This window comes from Epinephelus fuscoguttatus, linkage group LG6 (genome assembly GCF_011397635.1).
Source record: "Epinephelus fuscoguttatus linkage group LG6, E.fuscoguttatus.final_Chr_v1".
Classification (NCBI taxonomy): domain Eukaryota; kingdom Metazoa; phylum Chordata; class Actinopteri; order Perciformes; family Serranidae; genus Epinephelus; species Epinephelus fuscoguttatus.
Genome location: NC_064757.1, coordinates 44,720,448 through 44,739,471, shown reverse-complemented (window position 1 = coordinate 44,739,471; position 19,024 = coordinate 44,720,448). Strand labels below are relative to the sequence as shown.

Genomic DNA, 19,024 nt, shown 5'->3' with positions numbered 1-19,024 from the left:
TGTTAAATCAAGCGCTCCTCACATTCTTCAGATACCAGCGGCAGCTCTTTTTAAACCATCTGCCGCTCTGCTCCGGTTCAGACCTCCTAACCATCACCTGCTCAGGTTACATTTACATTTTGGGCATTTGGCTGATGCACATGTGACATTTTACACCAAGTGCTGCAGGAGTGAAAGCTGAAACCTGCACCTGAAAGATCTGCGCTAACAGAGATTTAAACCTCCACTGACTCCACATGTTGAAATGAGTTTACATGTTAGAGTAACTCATGCTGTAAAAACAGTTGTGTCAGACATTGTGTTGCTCTTCAGCTCAGTGTGAACATGGATGTCTTGACATCTTGTGACCTGTGTGTCACCAAATCAGTGCTTCCTGCCCAAAATGCATCGGCACAGCTGGTAAACCCACTGACTGTGGTGAGGTGAGCATCATGTTGAGGTTTCATGTTGTTCTGATGGGTGTCAGTCGGTACGTTTACATGACATCAGGGCTTTGACCCGGAAGTCCAATAGCATTAAATGTGTAAGAGAAGAAGAAGCCGGTAACAACATGGAGAAATCTACATCCAGAGCTGTGACTTTTTGGACGGACCAAATGTACAGAGCTGTAAAGTTGTCCACCATGGTAGCAGTTAGCTGCTAGCTAACCGTAGCTAACTTGTTTGTCCATTGTTTGGTCTGTGACGTAATAGGTCAACAGGAAAAAGGTCCAATACTAACAAGCTGAAAGGGGGCATATCTCCACCTATCGTAGAGGAGTCGCACATACTTGGCTCAATAAATGGATTCCCCTCCCGTGCTTGTATACTGGGACAAGGACAGTAGGCCAGTTAGATGTCCTCGTCCAGCTGGAGCTGTAGCTTTGTTGTGTTAATGTACTAACTGCTTAATCAGGTGACCAGAAATTTGGGATGAAACTTAACTTTCAGTTGTAAGGATGATACAAACTGATGCAAAACGTGGTCACATTGAACACTACTCTGGTTAACATCCAGTCTCCTGAAAAAGGACGTTTCTGCAAACAGTGTTTATGCACTGTGAGGTATATGTTGAAACTTTATGTTCCAACATCACTGTAGTCAGTGTGTGGTTCTGTTTAGGCACAGAAACCACTTGATTATGGTGGGGCAAAGATCATGTTTGGGCTTAAAATACCTGGTTTTGGCGGCAGAGTCACTTCTGGAGAAGCTGCCAGTGTCTCAGTAAAAAACAACCGCTAGTCATTAGGAGTGGGAATTTGATTCGATTACAATTCAGAGGGCAACGATTCGATGATACAATGATTATTGATGCATCTCGATGCATTAAAATGTTATTTTTTATCTCACTGTGTGACTACTTGATACAGTTAAAACACAGCATACTGTATTTGACCCATCTCTCACCCTTCTAACACTCTGACACTGAAATGTTATATTTTCAGACAGAGAATAAGCTTGGTTAGAGACATGTGTCTGTTTTTGCAACACACTCTTGCCAGGTCTGTTGACAACCGCCATGATCTTACACTCGGTTGATATCAGACATTAAGCTAGCAGATAAAATGAGAAGCAAAATAGGGAACAAACATTACATTTGTACTGTACATAATGTTGTATTGTTTTGAGTGTACTACAATTTCAAACAAGGGGGAGGAGACTGGAACTCTGTACTATTTCATACCATTGCCGCAGCTTGTAATGGGGTATCTTCTGTTGTATAGGAGTATCTTTGGCCTCTTTTACACTGCCAGATTTTCCGCAAATGTTGGGCCGTTTTGCCGGCAAGCTGCGAGCGTTTAGACACACAGAGGCGGATTGGCGAGTTGATCCGAGGTGCCCAATTTTCCCCCTCGTAGGGTAGACATATTGGTGGAACCCTTTTAGTTTAAACAGACCGAGGTGGCCTTCTGCAACGAGAGGAGCTGTTGATGACTTGTGGGAGGAGCTGTTGATGACGCTGCACGTGCGAGCCACTGGTGGTGGATAAACAGGAAACAGCTGATAGCAGGAATTAGGGAGCAGCTAGTAGCAAGAGGGAAACACAAACCTGACAGACACTGTAAAGATGAGCAACTGGGGAGACAAGGAATTGCGCGCCCCCCATTGCCCCGAAAAAGGCACATTCTGTATAAACAAAAGTAGGTAGGCGGCATTTTGCTGCACTCCCCGATTTTGTTTTTATACTGCCAATGCTGAAAAAAGACTGATTGGGCTTTCCTGCAAATTTGCACAACTCCTGTTTAAAAAGGGCTTTTGTTAACTCTAGCGTCTCCTGGCTGCAGACTGTTCGGGTGCTGCACTGCCCTTGCGGTTGAGTTCTGCCTCTTTCGTTCTGTCAACCTCACATTATTAATAAACATTTAGTTAGCTGATTATTGATATCAATGGCAAATTGTCCATGTCTGCTTTGTGATGCATTTACCAATTGATTATTTCCTCCACCCCTACTGTTTGCGAATTTACGAATCCTTGGATGGTGAAGGAATGGCCTGCCTTACTTTGCCTCTGATTGGCTCACCCTGACATTCATATCCTAAACCTAACCAATCCTAACCAATCCATCCAACAAAGGCAAAGGGTTCTTGCCATTCATAGGGAGACTAGGGCAGGTCTTTCCTACGATTGGTCTCTTAAAAAAAACATCCATGTTTGGTGGCTAAGAAGCTGCTCGAAAGGGAGGACTCGCTAAAACTAGCTTGTTGTTTGTTGGTGTTGAACAGTGGTCTGCAGCTTTGCAGGCGTCTCACCTCCTGTAGGTGACATTCCCATTCAAAAATATTCAAAATGTTGGCGTTTTATCTGTTACAGTTTGCAGTGAAGCAGCTGGGAGTCTTTAGTCTGACAGTCTGTGTCGTTACAGGCATCTGGACCCAACTGAGCTCTGAGTGTGTGTGTGTGTGTGTGTGTGTGTGTGTGTGTGTGTGTGTGTGTGTGTGTGTGTGTGTGTGTGTGTGTGTTAGTAGGCTCTGCTCGCAGTGTGTTTTTCATTGTTTATGGTGTTGCATAATCAGCCAGCAGTGCTGCAGCTACAGAGACACTTTGTTCAGCCTGAAAACAGAGCAGTGTTAAAACACACAGGGTCTGTGCATGTGTGTGTGTGTGTGTGTGTGTGTGTGTGTTGCTGCAGGTACAGGTGAAATGAAAAGATTTGTGGTCCAGTGTCTCCTGTGTGGATAAAATGTGACTGAGCAGCATGTTGTGTTTTCAGTTTGACTGAATGTTGCTGGATCGACTCTCCTCTCAGAATGATGACTAATTTTACTTGAGCTGCAGCTAACAGAGAAAAACACTTAATCACTTACTGGTATTAACACAAAAAAATAACTTGCACAGCTGTGAAGGTCTGCCTGATGTAAATCTACTGTACTAATTCTCACGAGAGTCTGCGCAGACTGTTCACATGCAGCGTAACATTTATGACCGTACGTAAGGTTGGTGGTACAAACAGGATTTACTGGACTGTTGTGAGTCCAGGTGGGCAGGCATCTTGTAGTGATTCAACAGTCAGAGCTGCAAAAAGACTGATCTGTGCTCTCTGTTTGTGTTTGCTGATGAGGTGTTATAATCCTACTGTGTCCAGTCTGTCCCTGGGTTACAGTTAGCCATACTCCAGCCACACCTATTTCCACACTTGGTTTTAGTGTTGTGCCAGCGCTGGAGAAAGGTCTCGCTGAACCAAGAGAAAGAAAACACTCTTTAATCAATCACAGTTGTCCTGGGCAGTGCTAAGCTCAGGATGCAGTGACGGTGCCCAGGCATAATAACGCCAGGGAAGAACCTGATTTGGTTGAACATTTTCAGGAGGGCAGACAAGCACTGGCATAAAAAAACTGAAATCCCTGCAAAGGAAACGTGCGTGCCATGTCCTTAAACGTGGAAAACATATACCGACTTTTGAAGATCTCATTATAAAAAATAGTAATTCCCAAGCAAAGGTCAGCGTTTTGGTCTCAAGGCCTTCCTCTTTGAGATTGAAACATCGATGTGTTTCAGGACATCATGTCTCGAGAAACGTCTTTAGACTGACATGTCGACCTGATTTTTAAATTAATGCAAACGTAAAGAAGCGTGAGCAGGAGTCACTGTTTTTTATTGGGTTAACTTTTCTCGGCGACCCGATTCCCTGTGCCACTCAATAAGCAGGAGGTGCGTGTTGTCTACGATCTACCTTTGAAAGTCTCACCACACAGAGATGCCTGGAGTCACTTTTTTTAACGTCCTGTATAGGAGGAACACTAAGAAGATTTCTTTTGGTCAAATGGATTTTATTTTAAGATTTTTTTAAGACACAGAGACATCTAGGTGATGTTTTTTAGCATAAGAAGCCTAAACCACTGTTCAATGACCATCTCAGAAAATATCACAGAATCATGGTATTACAGAATTATTATTATATCAGTCAGAATGAGCCTGATAGGAATGAGGACAGAAAGGTTATTGTTGGATGAACGGATGTTTTATTACTATAATTCAAACACTGTGTGAAAAGTGTCTCTCTTTAAAATAACTAAAATAAAGTTGAGATTTTCTGTCTGGTTGCATTTTTTTTTCAATTTTGTAGGTAAGTAAATGTGTATGGTTTGATAACCATCAACGTTTATATGACTGTGTACATTAAACCGGTATACTGCTGCAACCTTAAGTTCAACACATTTTTCATTAAGATACAGTGACTCAAGATGTGTTCGACCAAACATTGAGCAGAACGTTAAAGGGAAATCGAGCTAGAATGAATCTGAAACTGACAAATCATATTATCATCTTTATTGGAATATTAAACAATGTTATCATACATCACAGATTTTCCTTATACTTTGCAGGCTTAATTGAATTATATTAAAATAATAATAAACTTTATTTATGAACCTTTCAAAACACTAAAAGCATTAAAACACTAGCAGAATTAAACAAACTAAAATGTCATAAAATGTCGCTGAAGTAAAAAATGAAATAAAGGAAACTAAAATTGAGATAATTAATGAGAAATATCATCAATAAGATATCAATAAAGAGACAGACAGCCCAAATAAACTCAGGATATGCTTTCTGATACATGTACATTTTAAGGAGACTTTAACAAAGACAGTGACTCAGACAGCCTCATACCCCAGGCCTTCATTTCAAAAGCTCTGTCCCCTTTAGTCTTCAGTCTGGACTCTGGGACAGGCAGAAGACCTCTGCCCGAGGATCTCAAATAGCGCTGCAACAATTAGTCGAATAATCAATGACTAATCAACTATTAAAATAATCAGTGACTATTTTAGTCGTCGACTAATCAGTTTGAGTCATTTTTCATAGAAAAGTACTATAAAGTACCCAAAATACTCTTACTGCAGCTTCTTACGTTCAGATATTGGCAGCTTTACACACTCTCCCATGACGGAACTAAAACCCTTTGGCGTGAGCACGAAACAAGACAATAGATGACATAATTTTGGGGTTTGGGAGAGACAGACCGACATTTTTCAACATTTTAACACATTTTTTGATAAAATGATCAGTTGACTAATCGAAGAAATAATCGACAGATTAGTCAACAATGAAAATAATCGTTAGATGCAGCCCTAATGTCAAACCACGTAAAGGTTCATACGGGGACTAACAGCTCTGTAATGTAATCTGGAGCCATGAAGAGCCTTAAAAGTAATCGATACGATTTTAAAGTCGATCCTAAAACAAACAGCGAGCCGATGTAAAGAGGCTGAAATCAGTGAGATGTGATCGTAGGTCTTGGTTTGGGTGAAAAGCTGAGCGGCTGAGTTCTGAATCTGTAGTCATTGCAAGGTTTGTCGATGGAGACAGGAATAAAGGCTGTGTCTCTGATGATCCTTTGTTGCACTTATACTTTTATGATATCAGATAACTGGGCTCCACTTTAAAGATTTGTGAGACACCAAAACACAGAGCTGTGGTTCATAATCTGTGGAAGGATGAAGCAGAAACAGTCGTCTCAACAACAGTGAGCTGAACTGTAGATCTGTACCATTCATGTTGTAACGTACCCACAGAGTGAGCTTGCATGTGTGTGATTGGCCGACACAAAGCGTCGCTGGTTTCATCACAGTATGTAGTTTCTTTATAAACTTTTGGATGTGTAATAAAACCTGGGGACACGCTGAGCAGGTCTGAGGTTGTGAGTTACTATGTTTGTGTGTCACAGACAGATCGTCCTTCAGCTCCGAGGGTTCCACTGTGTGTTGTTCTGTTCTGTTTTGTTCTCAGTGAACTCTGTCTCATTCACCCCTCGACCAGCAAGAGGGAGAGAGACATGCAGATTCCTGTGTGTAACAGTCAGAGCGAGAGAGAGAGCGAGAGAGAGAGCGAGAGCAGGAGGAAGGCATGTGGATTCCTGTGTGTTTGTGAGAGCGAGAGACACGGACACAGACAGGCAGAGAGGGAGCTCTGGGTTGCGTTGAATGTTAGGAATGTTGAGGCTTTTGGCTCAGGTTTGTTCTGACGGAGGGAGGAGGAGGAGGAGGAGGAGGAGGAGAGATGAGGAGGGACGGACTGAGAGGAAGAGGAGGGTCAAGGGAGGGACGAGGGAGGAGATAAGGAGGGAGGAAGGAGACGGAGATAAAGAAGGAGAAGACAAAGGAGAGGAAGCAAAGATGGAGGAAATGCAAAGCAGTTTTTTTTTTAAGTAAAAACTTTTATCCAGGTTTCACTGCTGTTATTACTGTCGTTTATAATCAAGTGATTATTCATATTCAGATCCATAAAAACAAAGACGAGACTGTATCTTTCTGTCCACGGCTGCTTTACATCAGCAGGCAAAGGTCACACCGTGTTAGTGCTGCATCTAATGAATATTTTTTCGATTAATCAGTTAATCTAACAGCTAATTTATGGATTAATCTGAAGGTTATTTTTCATTACTTGAAAAATATAATTAATTTAATTTAATTAATTTTCCCCAAAATAAATTTCAAAAACTAGTAGTAATATTTTATTTTGTTATGATATTAATAATAATAATAACCTAACAGTAATGACAATAAACCGGGAGACGACAAGACAAGGTGTGAAAAACAATTGGCAGTTGGCTCTGCAGGATACATGAGGTGGACAACATGCAGACAGGGATGCTTGGTGGAAAGCAAGAGTATCATAACTCTGTAATGGAGGTCAAGTTGTCTGACTTTGACCTGGGAGACTTCCCTGACATTTACTGAGCAGTTCTGCTTAACCACACGTTAACCTCAGAGGTAGCTCTGCAGAGAACTTGTGAAAAAGTACTGTCTAAGCTAAATACGCTTCCGAGACATTTCGTGTCCAGAAATCTGTTACAACTTCAAATACATAAAAAAACTGTTTTCATGTCCTGAAATCTTCCAACAGGAAACAGTTTGTGATGTAGTTTGGTTCCAGAAACAGATGCTTGGTGTTGCTCTTGAGTAGGTCGTCCTCTTTGTCTGTCTTTGTGTCTCTTGATGGCTTTTACTGTCTCCCTCCCTCTCTCTGTGTTTTCTCCCTGGTCATGTGATTTTGCTGTAGAGATGAGCAACAGTGCAGGAATCTGAGCTGCAGCCAACACATTACATAAAGCTCTCTCTCTCTCCCGGTCTCTGCCAGAAAATAAAAAGTGAGCGGCTGCAGCTCGGCTGAAGTGAATGAACTCACTTCCTGAGGGCACATCCGACGTCAGAACACAAAGATTGTTTCGACAACTGACGGTTTTATTCACAGCTGGCAGGTTTGAGTTTCTCAGGCTGCTCCATACAGTCTGTATGTGACCTCCAGGCACATTCAAAAACACTGACTGACTTCAAACTTCAGTCTAACTTCAGCCCTGCACACGTCAGTGTGAATGCTTCATATGCTGTCGTCTCCTGAGCTGAATCATCCAGATCAGATTTCGTCTGTTGGTCACATTATGACGTGATCAGACTCCCGACAGACGTTGGGTGTCGGGAATTAAAACGAATGTTGACAGTTACTGTGTTTTATCACACAAAGTGTGACACAGCGTGTAAAGACAGAAACACTGATGTGTCACAAGCACAGAGCGCTCTACAGCTGTAAACATGGAGAAGAAGAAGAAGGGATGATGGAGGTGGAATGGTGAAGTGAGAACACCTCTGTACCTTCAACCCAATCACCAGGAAAAACGTTGGCATTAGTTTCCGCAAACCACAGATATGTTACGTTTGCACGTCATTATGTGGCTGATACATTTAAACTTTACGTTCCGACAGTGCTGTGGTCAGCGTGTGGTTAGGTTGGTGATGGTTAGGAAAAGATCATGTTCTGGCTTAAATTGCCCATTTTTTGTGGCATTATCCTCACTGGTAAAGCGAACGGTCGCTACAAAACACCAACACTTGATGGATAGATAACTGCCAAAAACTCAGCGATGACTCACTTAAATACAACCGCTGTCCCCTGTTTGTCCACCTCCTGATGACAAATTCAGCTCACATACTACGCCACTTTAGAAACGTTGATGTGACACATATGACATGTACAAATGAAACATATCTGTGTTTTGCAGAAACGCACAATGCCAACATTTTTTTTTTTTTTTTTGGCAACTGGACTGACAACGTTGTGCAAATTGTGCTCTGATTGGTCGGTGTCCAATATCTACTCTGCCACGTCTCTTGGAGTTAATCTGACAGTGACAGTCTCAAAAGACACAAATATTCAACTGTCTAAATCCGGCGTTAGTTACAAGATGATGCTTGAAAGAAAAGCCTCATTCATCAAACTGCTGCGTTTGATGAATGAGGCACGTAGTTTGTTGTGATGTTGATCAGCAGAGGTGTCAAGTCGCTAATAGCGGATTTTCGCCACTTGGGGGCGCAATTGACTCATTCAAAATAAAAAACGACCTTAGGACAACAGAGTGACAGTAACAAGTTTTCTTTTATTCCTTACAAATAAATTTTGCAGCTTACTCAATCAGTGCAAACAAGGGTTGCCTCCTTCGTCTGGCTCAAAGCAAAAAAAATGTCTGTGAAAAATCCCGGCGATGTGAAAAATGCATGCCGAACAGTCTTTTGTGTGACACTGGTGCGCGGAGCGGGGTCCGCGCGGTCGTGCTTTGCGCACACAGGGCTTGCGGACGTCCACTTTTACCGGGCGGACCTCCGCGGCGTCCGCTCCGCGTACGTTCTGCCCGAGTATGCGGTCCGGTCAGTCTCGAAAAATAAAACCCGGTCCAAGACGGAGTACCGGACCGAATTGGTATTACCGAGAACCGACCCAACCCTAACCCTGGGTGTGTTGGTTGTTGATGTTCTGGGACGCCGTGTCAACTTCAGCCTGTTACATGCATTGTCTGTTTTCAAAATACACTTCTGTTTTCACAGGAAATGTACAGTTTGCATACAGTCTCTTTCAAAATAAAAGCACTACATATGTGGTAACGTTTAGCTAAAATGCACATGGTTGGGTTTAGGGCAAAAGAGCAGGGTTTGGCTTTTTTTCGGCCACGCATTGTGCCGACCAGAACAGACGGCTTTTTCGACTGCGTCTGACACTAGAAGTCACTGCCCAAGCACTGGTACTGGACGACTTCAGAATGAGACTGGGTTGCGCTGGCAGTGGTACAGTGGAGGGGATAACTACCTCTTTTCATGGCTGTTTACAGTTTACCCACTTAGAATATATAGGGTGGTATAACCACCTCCTCCTTCTGTACACCCACCTTATAAACTACCACAGCCCCCTGGGCTCAGATATGTAAAGGCCCCTACACCTTTCCTACACTGGAGAGAGACTCATAGGTTAGTGGCGGTTTTGCTCTTTTGTTAATTCTTTACATCTTTTGGTCGTTCTGTGTGTCTGGATCTGATTTGCCCGTTATTGTCTTTGTTATCCTCCAGTGGTTTAACTCTTCACCTTGTTACAGCGGTGTACAGGTGACCTTATGACATCACTGATAGGTGTGGTCAGAGGAGAAACTTTGGATTAAAACACTGATGTTCAGCCTGCCGTTCAGTTTCTGTCTCAGCTCTGTTTGTCTCTCTCTGCTTTCCTCTTCCGTCCATTGTCTCCCCCCCTCCTGCCTCTACTCTATCTCCCTCTTCCTCCTCCTCCTCCTTCTTCTTTGTGTTTTCTCTCCTCAGCCTCACCCTGCTGCCTCTCTGCAGTCTGGGTTCAGGTCTTCTTCTCTTTGTGTCTCTTTGTCTCCGTCCAGCTGTTTCCTCCTCCGACCTGATGGTTTTGAAACAGAAACTCGACATCACACACGAAAAACCCACAGAGACGAAAAAACAAGACGTCGCTTATACGTCCAAACAAGTATACTTCTCTTAAATGTTTTGATGCAGAGAAGAGGTAGTGTACGTGTGTGTGTGTGTGTGTGTGTGTGTGTGTGTCAGTGTTGCGTAACCTGTGTGAGTGGGCCGCTGTTTGTGTCCAGTATTTATAAACTGCTGTGCTCCAACAGCAACAACATTGTGAAATCACTCCCTCACGCACACACACACACACACACACACAGATCCTGGTTCATCCATCGTGCACAGTTGACCTCCTGCAGTAGAAACTTGGTCAAATAAGGATCTTGTGAAGAGGACTGAAGTTCTTCATGTTGATGAAGTGTAGATGTTTCATAAACCTGGACTGAATTTTAAAATTTGCACTGACCTCCTGTTAAAGCTCTTTTGATAACTCTGCTTGCTGCATGTCGTGCCCGGGCTCTCTCAGTTTAAGACTGGATAGACAAAGTTTATCAAATATATACAATGAAGAAATAAACATATTTCCTCAGAACACAACAAAGTAAATTGACCAATATACGGTCAGGGTGGCTCGACTCTATTAAACCCCAAAGACCAGACTTTGTGTGAGACGTCTGTGCATACTGTGAATACTGCCATTCCTTCCATTTATTCACTAATGTACATAGTTTTTATTTATGTATTTTTTGGTACCAGCAATTAATGCCTGTGAAATATGGCCACTGGAGAAGGAACTCAATAAATTACCATTTGGAAATTTCCCTATGTTTGTTATAAGTAACACCTGTCCAGTGTCATTTATTTAATCAATTGATTGATTTATTTTCCCTTTATTTGGGACCAAACTGCTCAAAGTGGAATTTCTAGACCAATAAAGAAGATAAATGTAAAACACTCCTTCAGATAATAGAGGTGGCTGTAATCACGAATCCAATGATATGTGACTTAAACCTTGATATTGTGTGTTTTGTTTTATTTTTCTTCCCCCAATTTTATTTATCTCTGTATGCTGTTTTTATTTTTTATTTATTAGATCCCATTAGCTGCTGGAACTTAACAGCAGCTACTCTTCCTGTGGTCTCACCAAGTTCATCAACCAAAAATGCAGCTAACATAAAATACATTTACATTCATACTCACAAACAAACACGACACAAGACACCTGCTCAAACCTAATCCAATAATACTGTAGCTCTACATGCTGACAATTCATTTTAAATTCATTTTTAGGATCTGTTGATCTGCTTGTTTCATTCTTGGCTTGTTTATTTATGAATTTCCTCTTAGCACTTTTGCTTCTTTGTGGTATGTAACTGCCAAAACAGACGTGTAGTGGAAGTATTTGTCTTTTTTGTTTCATAAATCCTCTGGCTGCGAATAAAAACAAATAAATAAATAAATAAAATGAGTCTGAAAGTGTGTAGAAATATACAAATATGTGCATTATGTCTTTTATTTGTTTTTGTGTATTTTGCATTGTTTCTGTTATTGTATTTTTTGTATTTTATCTTGTGAAGCACTTTGTGAGTCCTCTCTGTGAGAAGTGCTATATAATAAATTTACTTACTTACTTACAGTATGTCACATTACACTGTATAAACTAGTGTTATATTCAGAAATGTAAACTATATATTATGCTCTAATGGTCACTACAGTGCGTATATCAGTAGGATTAAAAGAATTAACATGAGAAATATGGACAAAAAAATGACAACATTTAAACATTTGTTAAAGCTCCTTTAAAATCACTGTTTGAGCTCAAATAAACTGCAGGAAACCAAAAATGTTTCCACATCGTAACTGTGAACACGTGCTGACGTGATGAGAAACAAACTGTGAACGATGATTTGAACGCAGCTTTAATTGTTTCCTTTGGGGGGTGGATTAATTCAGTCTGAGGTGTCCTGCTACTGAAAATGAACTAAAGATCAGGACTTAAATTTGAATTTCTGATATTGCCACACAGAGGCCCCTCTGCAGTGTGTATTCTGGCAACATCACAACCAACAGGTGGGGTTAATCATTGGTGACCACCACCAACACAGTGACTCATCACCAGTGAAGAGATTTTATTTGCTTGTTTTTTATAAAGTGAACATCTTTGTGTTGTTGCATGTTTCAGTGCTCTGACCCAGAAAAGTTTTGGCTCCCCCTGCTGGCAGGTAGGCCACCTGTTGTGTTGGTTGTGGTCACCTGTAATTAACCCCACCTGTTGTTTGTGACGTTGCCAGATTACACACTGATGAAGAACGGCTTCTTGCCTGAAACATCTGTGAGGCAATATTAAAAATTCAAACTGAAGTGCTGCTCTGTTGTTTACTTTAATATAACTCACATCAAGGATCCAGCACCCGGTCTTTAAAGGGTTAATCCTGAGTAAGTGTGTTGTGTCTTAGTTTTGTGTCATCAGACTTTAGCTCCTCCTCCTCCTCCTCCTCCTCCTCCTCCTCACTGCTGCCTGGATGATAAGCACACAGAATTACTCAGATGTATTGTTTTAGCAGCTGTGAGCAGAGTGTCAGAGATGATAAATAATCCTGTAAAATATAATTTATGATTTAAGTTTCCTGAATCTCTGTTTCTGTGTCTCAGAGATGTAGCATGTGTGTTGGTGTGATCTGCGGACCATCATGCACCTCTTCCTGCTGCTGATCCTTCAAGCCACAGCAGCCTTCGGACAGATCGACCCTGGTACACACACACACACACACACACAGTTTACACAGTGTAAAACTGGTGTTTTTGAATGATTGATAGTTAGTTAGTGATTGATAGTTTATATATGTGTGTGTGTGTGTGTGTGTGTGTGTGTGTGTGTGTGTGTGTGTGTGTGTTCAGCACACTGTCGCTATGCCTTGGGCATGGAGGATGGACGGATTAAAGATGATGACATCACAGCATCCAGCCAATGGTACGAGACCACAGGACCACAGTACGCCAGGTGGGTGAGACTGAAGGAGGGCTGTGATTGGTCCATAAGATATAAATAACTGGTCATTCACATGTTGTTTCAAGCCTTTGTACCTTTAATCATATCTGTTTATTTAAACTGTTGATCGGGACAGGGGGTGCAATAGTCTGAGATTTTCACAGTACGATAACTGTCTCAGAAAATATCGTGGTTTCACAGTATCACGATTTTAAATTATTTATTTTATTATCAGTCAGAGGTACCGTTAAAGGAGTGAAAACAGAAGGGTTAATGTTGGCTGAATAAACACTTGAAACCATTTTGTTTATGGACGTTTGTGTTAAAAGTCTCCCCTCTGTAAATAAGTAAAATAAAGGCGAGATTCAACATCCAGTTGCGTTTTTTTTTCTTCAATATCCTTGACAAGCAAATGTACGCAGTATGATAACTGTCAACTTTTATACCACAGTACACCTTGAAACTGGGATATTGCTGCAACTCTAATTGTCGTAAACACTTCTATAGTTTTTACAACAAAACTTAAAACTAAATTTTAATTCTGACTCAAATGGAAAAATATGATTTGATCCCACTGTTCATAGTTACACATGTAGGAAGTGACAACATGTCATGTAGAACATTTTTTAGCTGCTGAAAGTTATTATGTGTTTAATAAGATTTGTGAAAGAGTAAAATAAAATCTATTTTGTAGAGAAACTGTACTCAGTAATGAATGTTTCTAAACAGATTTCTCAGTGTCATAATGAATAATAGTTAGGGTCGTGTGATACTGGATTTTTTTTGCCAAGATAGATGTCTCAGATACGCAGACGTACAGCTACTCATTTGGCCAATAAGCTAATTTAGTGACCATCACTTCTCTTCTATAGTGGAATTAACATCATATTGTTCATGCATACTTTTAAGGTGACGGCCCACCAGCAGATGGAGACATGAAATACGATGATTTTTAATGTATGTAATATTCATTCATTGTGCGAAATAAGAAAAAACATGTTGGCCGATACAGATGATGTGCCAATATTATCGTACATCCCTAATAATCGTGATACTTTTAGTTATGTAGCACTCAGAGGTTTAATGCAAGAAATAAAATGAAAGAAAGTAGAAAACTAAAACACAGTTGATGCACACAGTCGCAGTCAAAACACTGGTGAAGTCTGGATGTGTGCAGCACTGTGTTCGGCTCAACTCTTTAGTCTCTGTGATGCCACTTTCACTCCTGAAATGAACAGGAAGTGGCTAACAGCTCTGAGGGCTCAGCTATTGATCAAACACTGCCAGGACCTGCGGACGCCCTGTATTAACTGTATGAACTGTGTGTGTGTGTGTGTGTGTGTGTGTGTGTTTGCAGGTTGAATCGTGAGGAGGGGGACGGCGCCTGGTGTCCTGAGGGACAGCTGGAGCCTTCAGACAGTCAGTTCCTGCAGGTCTGTGTCCGCTAAAGACAGAAACATATTCAGCTCTGTTTTTTTACCTGGAGGGGTTTGACGAGGTTACAGAGTTTGTTAGTCATCCACGGCCCGTTCTTCTTACATGGATATTAGAGTTGTGCAGATTATCGCAAGCAAGTCCAGTGTCTGTGTGACTAAGCTCTGGACTCGGGGGTTAAGTTACTATATATTGTCACAGCGAATAAGGAGAAACTCCCCAAAAAACCTTTAACGGGGAAAAAAAGCTACAAACACAAAATATGTTTTCACAAAATGAGCTTGGTGAGTTGAAGGTTGGGGCGACACCCAAAGATACTTCTGACTTCAGATGGACTGAATAGTATCTGTAGAAGAACATTTGAGTCTCTGAGTTCTCTTCGTGTCACCTGATTGGACAGAACTCTGCTGCTGTGTTGTTCAGGTGGACCTGGGCAGGTTGACTTTCCTGACGGTGGTCGGGACTCAGGGACGATACGCCAGGTACTCCGGGAACGAGTTCGCCCGAGCTTACCGCCTCAACTACAGCCGGGATGGCCTGCTGTGGAAGTCCTGGAGGAACCGGCTGGGGAACACGGTGAGTGACAGGAATGTTTCGCAGGGCGCTGTAAGTCGGGACTGGCTGGACGGAGATGGTGAATAAAAGTGGGGCAGGAAGAGGGAAAGAATAGAAGAAAATGTGGAGCGGAAACGTGTGAGGGAGTGATAGAGCCGAGCGATGGAGAGAAGAATGGGAGAAAGAAATGAAAATGCTTCTGGGCATTCACACTGGAATCACAGGAAATGACATTTACACACCAGCTTCCTGTTGGCCTTCGAGGTCCCTGACAGCTACGGCAGCACCATCAGGACACAGTTCAAACAGCCGGTCATGTTTTTATCTCAACAGTTTCCTCCCTCACATTCACACAGGAAACTTTCCAGAACCTCCACAGAGCTCTGCTGTCACACTCTGACACACAAACACATCAAGATACGTCTTTATTTGAATATGTGAAGTTAGAAATGAGGAGGGGCTGAATCCTGCTGCTGGTCGCTCAGTGAATCAGCACATGATGGCGGCAGTTTAGATGATAAAGTATTTTGATTTACAATCAAATGTGATCTCTGATCTGTGACATTAAAAACAAAGATCTTTAATCATTTTAATCATTTCACAGCAGCGTTAAATTAATCTGTTACAGTCACCAGATTATTCTGCCACAGGAGAACTAGGACAGTGCTCTCAGTAGAGTGCAGAGCTGCTGTGTTCTGCCTGCAGATGTGGCCATCGGCGCTAATCGCAGCCACTGCAGACAATGCACACGGTGCAGCTGCGCCTGGTGGAGTTTTCCCTGCCAGCTCCCTCGGGGCGGGTGTCCACATTCTGCAGCAGAAAAGCGGTAACAGGGCGCTGGGGAACGCTTCATCTCAGCGCCTCATAGAAAATAGTTTTTAAAATGATGTTATGTGTCGGTTTTGTTTCTATGACACAGGCTATGATAGTCAAGATGGCGGTGATTAGGCTCATAGGTCCAGTAGTTTGCACAAATAGCTGCAGACAGAGATACACACACTCAGTCATGACCAGATGCACGATCTCCTCCAGGGTTACACATGACTGATGTTTCTCGTGTGATATTTGTCTCCAGGTGATGGAGGGCAACAAAAACGCCTACACCTCTGTCATCAACGACCTCCACCCTCCGATCATCACCCGCTACGTCCGGCTGATCCCGGTCACCAAACTGTCCACCACCGTCTGCATGAGAGTGGAGCTGTACGGCTGTCTGTGGGAGGGTAGGACACACAGACACACAGTCATGCAAACATGGCGGCTCGTTTAGAAACTATATTAGAAACTATAATACCGAAAATTCACCAAAATGTGTTCCTGAAAACATTTGAGGTGAAAACGAGCCACACAGCTGCTGAATCTGTCTTCAGTTCAGATCGGACAGTTAGCTTCACATTTTTTCAGTGGTTTCTAGATGCAGCAAGTTGCACTGGACGTCCCAGATTTGCTCAAAGTAGTCTGACCTCAGCTACCAGAATGCATTGCATAGCTGCTTACATAGACAATGAATGGGAAGCGTGGAAATGAAACGTACTGTAAGACTCTAAAACTTCGACCTGTCCTCCTCCTCCTCCTCCTCCTCCTCCCCCTGCAGACGGTCTGATCTCCTACAACGCTCCGGAGGGTCAGCTCATGATGCCGCCTGGTTATCCCATCGCCAGCCTCAACGACTCCACGTATGACGGAGCACACGAGAGGAGGTGAGTCACGCACACACACACACACGCACACACACTTACTCCTCACACATCTTGCTTTCCTGTCTCCTGCTCTCTGTGACTGACGGCTGTCTCGTCCAATAGGAGGCTGTTAGGCGGGCTGGGTCAGCTGACGGACGGTGTGATCGGCCTGGACGACTTCCTGCTGACGCGTCAGTACCATGTGTGGCCCGGCTACGACTACCTGGGCTGGAGGAACGACTCGCTGGGAACTCAGGGATTCGTGGAGATGGAGTTTGTGTTCGACCGGCAGAGGAACTTCACCTCCATGAAGGTTCTGACCTCGTACTTAAGACATTTATGAACACGTCTGTAGAGCAGAGCAGGTCTAGTGAAACAATGACGGGATAATTGTTTTATAACTTTAACTAGTGCAGGTGATCCCACACAACCTTTTCCGATTCATGTTTTCCTCATGTGTTTTACTTGAGTTTTACTTTTAGAGATAAAAATTTTTTTTATTCTGATTCATGACTGACATCAGAGACCCACTTTAGATTCATTTCCTGTATCTGTGTTATGTGGATTTCATGTGTCATGTCTCTATGTGTCAGCCCTGTGATAGTCTGGTGACCTGTCCAGGGTGAACCCCGCCTCTCATCCAATGACAGTCGTCACAGATGATGAATGAATGTTTTACTCATAAAAACATACCCTGTCCTCCGTCCAGGTTCACAGTAACAACATGTTCGCCCGTGGCGTGAAGATCTTCTCCACTGTTAGCTGTTGGTTTAAGCCCCGCCTCATTGCTGGCTGGGAGCCAGAGCCCGTGGCGTTCAAAACGGTGCTGGACGACAGGAACCCCAGCGCCCGCTACGTCACCGTGCCGCTGAACCGCCGCACAGCAAAGTCCCTGCGCTGCCGCTTTTACTTTGCTGACGTCTGGATGATGTTCAGCGAGATCTCCTTTCAGTCGGGTAATACACACACGCACACACACGCACAAAAATACACACACATTCCCATTTCTTTCAAAACAGACAAATAAAATGACTTCTCTTTATTTGTCCCTCAGAGGACACCGTACTCCCGACCCTGATGCCCCTGGGGTCGACCTCCCCTGTAGTCAAGGAGGACAGTTCCACGACAACCATGCCTGTGACAGGTATGACCTTTGACCTTTCTCACCTCACTTAAAATAATCACCAACATTAAAACAATTTTTCTTAATATTAAAAATCCAGAACAAAATAATTCAAATACTCACAGTAACAATCACCTGTGTGATGCAGGCTCAGTTTACAGGATCATTTTATTTCTTTTTGTCCCATATTTTCGTTTGTTTTTCTCATTGTTTTTTGTTAATAGAAAAAATATTCCAATACGTCCATATAAATTTACATGTGTACACACAAGCATCATGTCTGTCCATCCCAAACTCTGCAAGTAAACTTCCTACAGGTTTCACTGAGAAGGAGAGGAAGGTGAAACAATAGTAGAGTCGTAAAACGTCTGCTCGTAACGAGGTTATAAATTCAATCCATTTATTCCGGATTCAATAGACTTTGATCTTTTGGATCGTCATAGAGAAGGTCAGCTTGTCCATTTTAAATGTGTGATGATGATTTTATACCTAATGTTTATAATCACAGTTTTTGTGTAGTCATTTTATTAACTTTGATTGTATATTACGGAATTGTTTGACTTTATGATCTATGGACACATTGCTGCTTGGTTTTTTTTTCAGCTGTGTCTTGTAAGGCGTCCTTGAGCGCTTTGAAGGCGCCTATAAATTAAATGCATTTTTATTATTACTTTCAAAGTATGTAGTGCTGAGATCAGTCATTTTCGGGTGATTGATTTTTTTTTACCTGCTGCCAAGAGGTCCTGCAGCAGCTTTGTATCCCTCCTTTGTTTAAACTCATGACTCATGACATGAAAGTGCCTCAGCTCCGGGGTAACTGGGTCTGAAACAATGTGCTTCATGTTTTGTGAATGCCCCTCCATTATGAAACACTTTGGGACAGTCCCAAAATATATGAAAACGGTTTGCTGGTCTTAAAATAACTAAACATATTTTTGAAACAGTGTGCTCTTCACTTCATGGAGGTAGTAGAGGACCGCTGAAAACTGCAGATATCCCCCCCCAGTCTTCTGGAGGAAGCCTACTTCCTGCTTCTTTTGCACACTTTTCTTTAATGCACAAGGTGTTTTTTTTAAATAGAGCATTACACAGTTCAGGATTTTAGAATACTCAGATTCTGCTGCTGAGAAGTCTGC

General features: G+C 42.5%; 1 protein-coding gene across 2 annotated transcripts in view; it reads left to right on the top strand.

Moving 5' to 3' along the window:
- The window catches only part of ddr2l (discoidin domain receptor family, member 2, like), a 42,282-nt gene that overhangs the window by 12,619 nt on the left and 10,639 nt on the right, over positions 1-19,024 (top strand). For both annotated transcript variants that reach the window (XM_049579637.1, XM_049579638.1), the window contains exons 2-10: positions 12,761-12,859; positions 13,007-13,109; positions 14,455-14,530; positions 14,955-15,107; positions 16,162-16,309; positions 16,681-16,786; positions 16,889-17,078; positions 17,475-17,721; positions 17,820-17,909. In XM_049579637.1, the coding sequence (XP_049435594.1) occupies positions 12,799-12,859; positions 13,007-13,109; positions 14,455-14,530; positions 14,955-15,107; positions 16,162-16,309; positions 16,681-16,786; positions 16,889-17,078; positions 17,475-17,721; positions 17,820-17,909 (1,174 nt within the window). In that variant the 5' untranslated portion in view covers positions 12,761-12,798. The remainder of the gene's footprint in view (positions 1-12,760; positions 12,860-13,006; positions 13,110-14,454; positions 14,531-14,954; positions 15,108-16,161; positions 16,310-16,680; positions 16,787-16,888; positions 17,079-17,474; positions 17,722-17,819; positions 17,910-19,024) is intronic.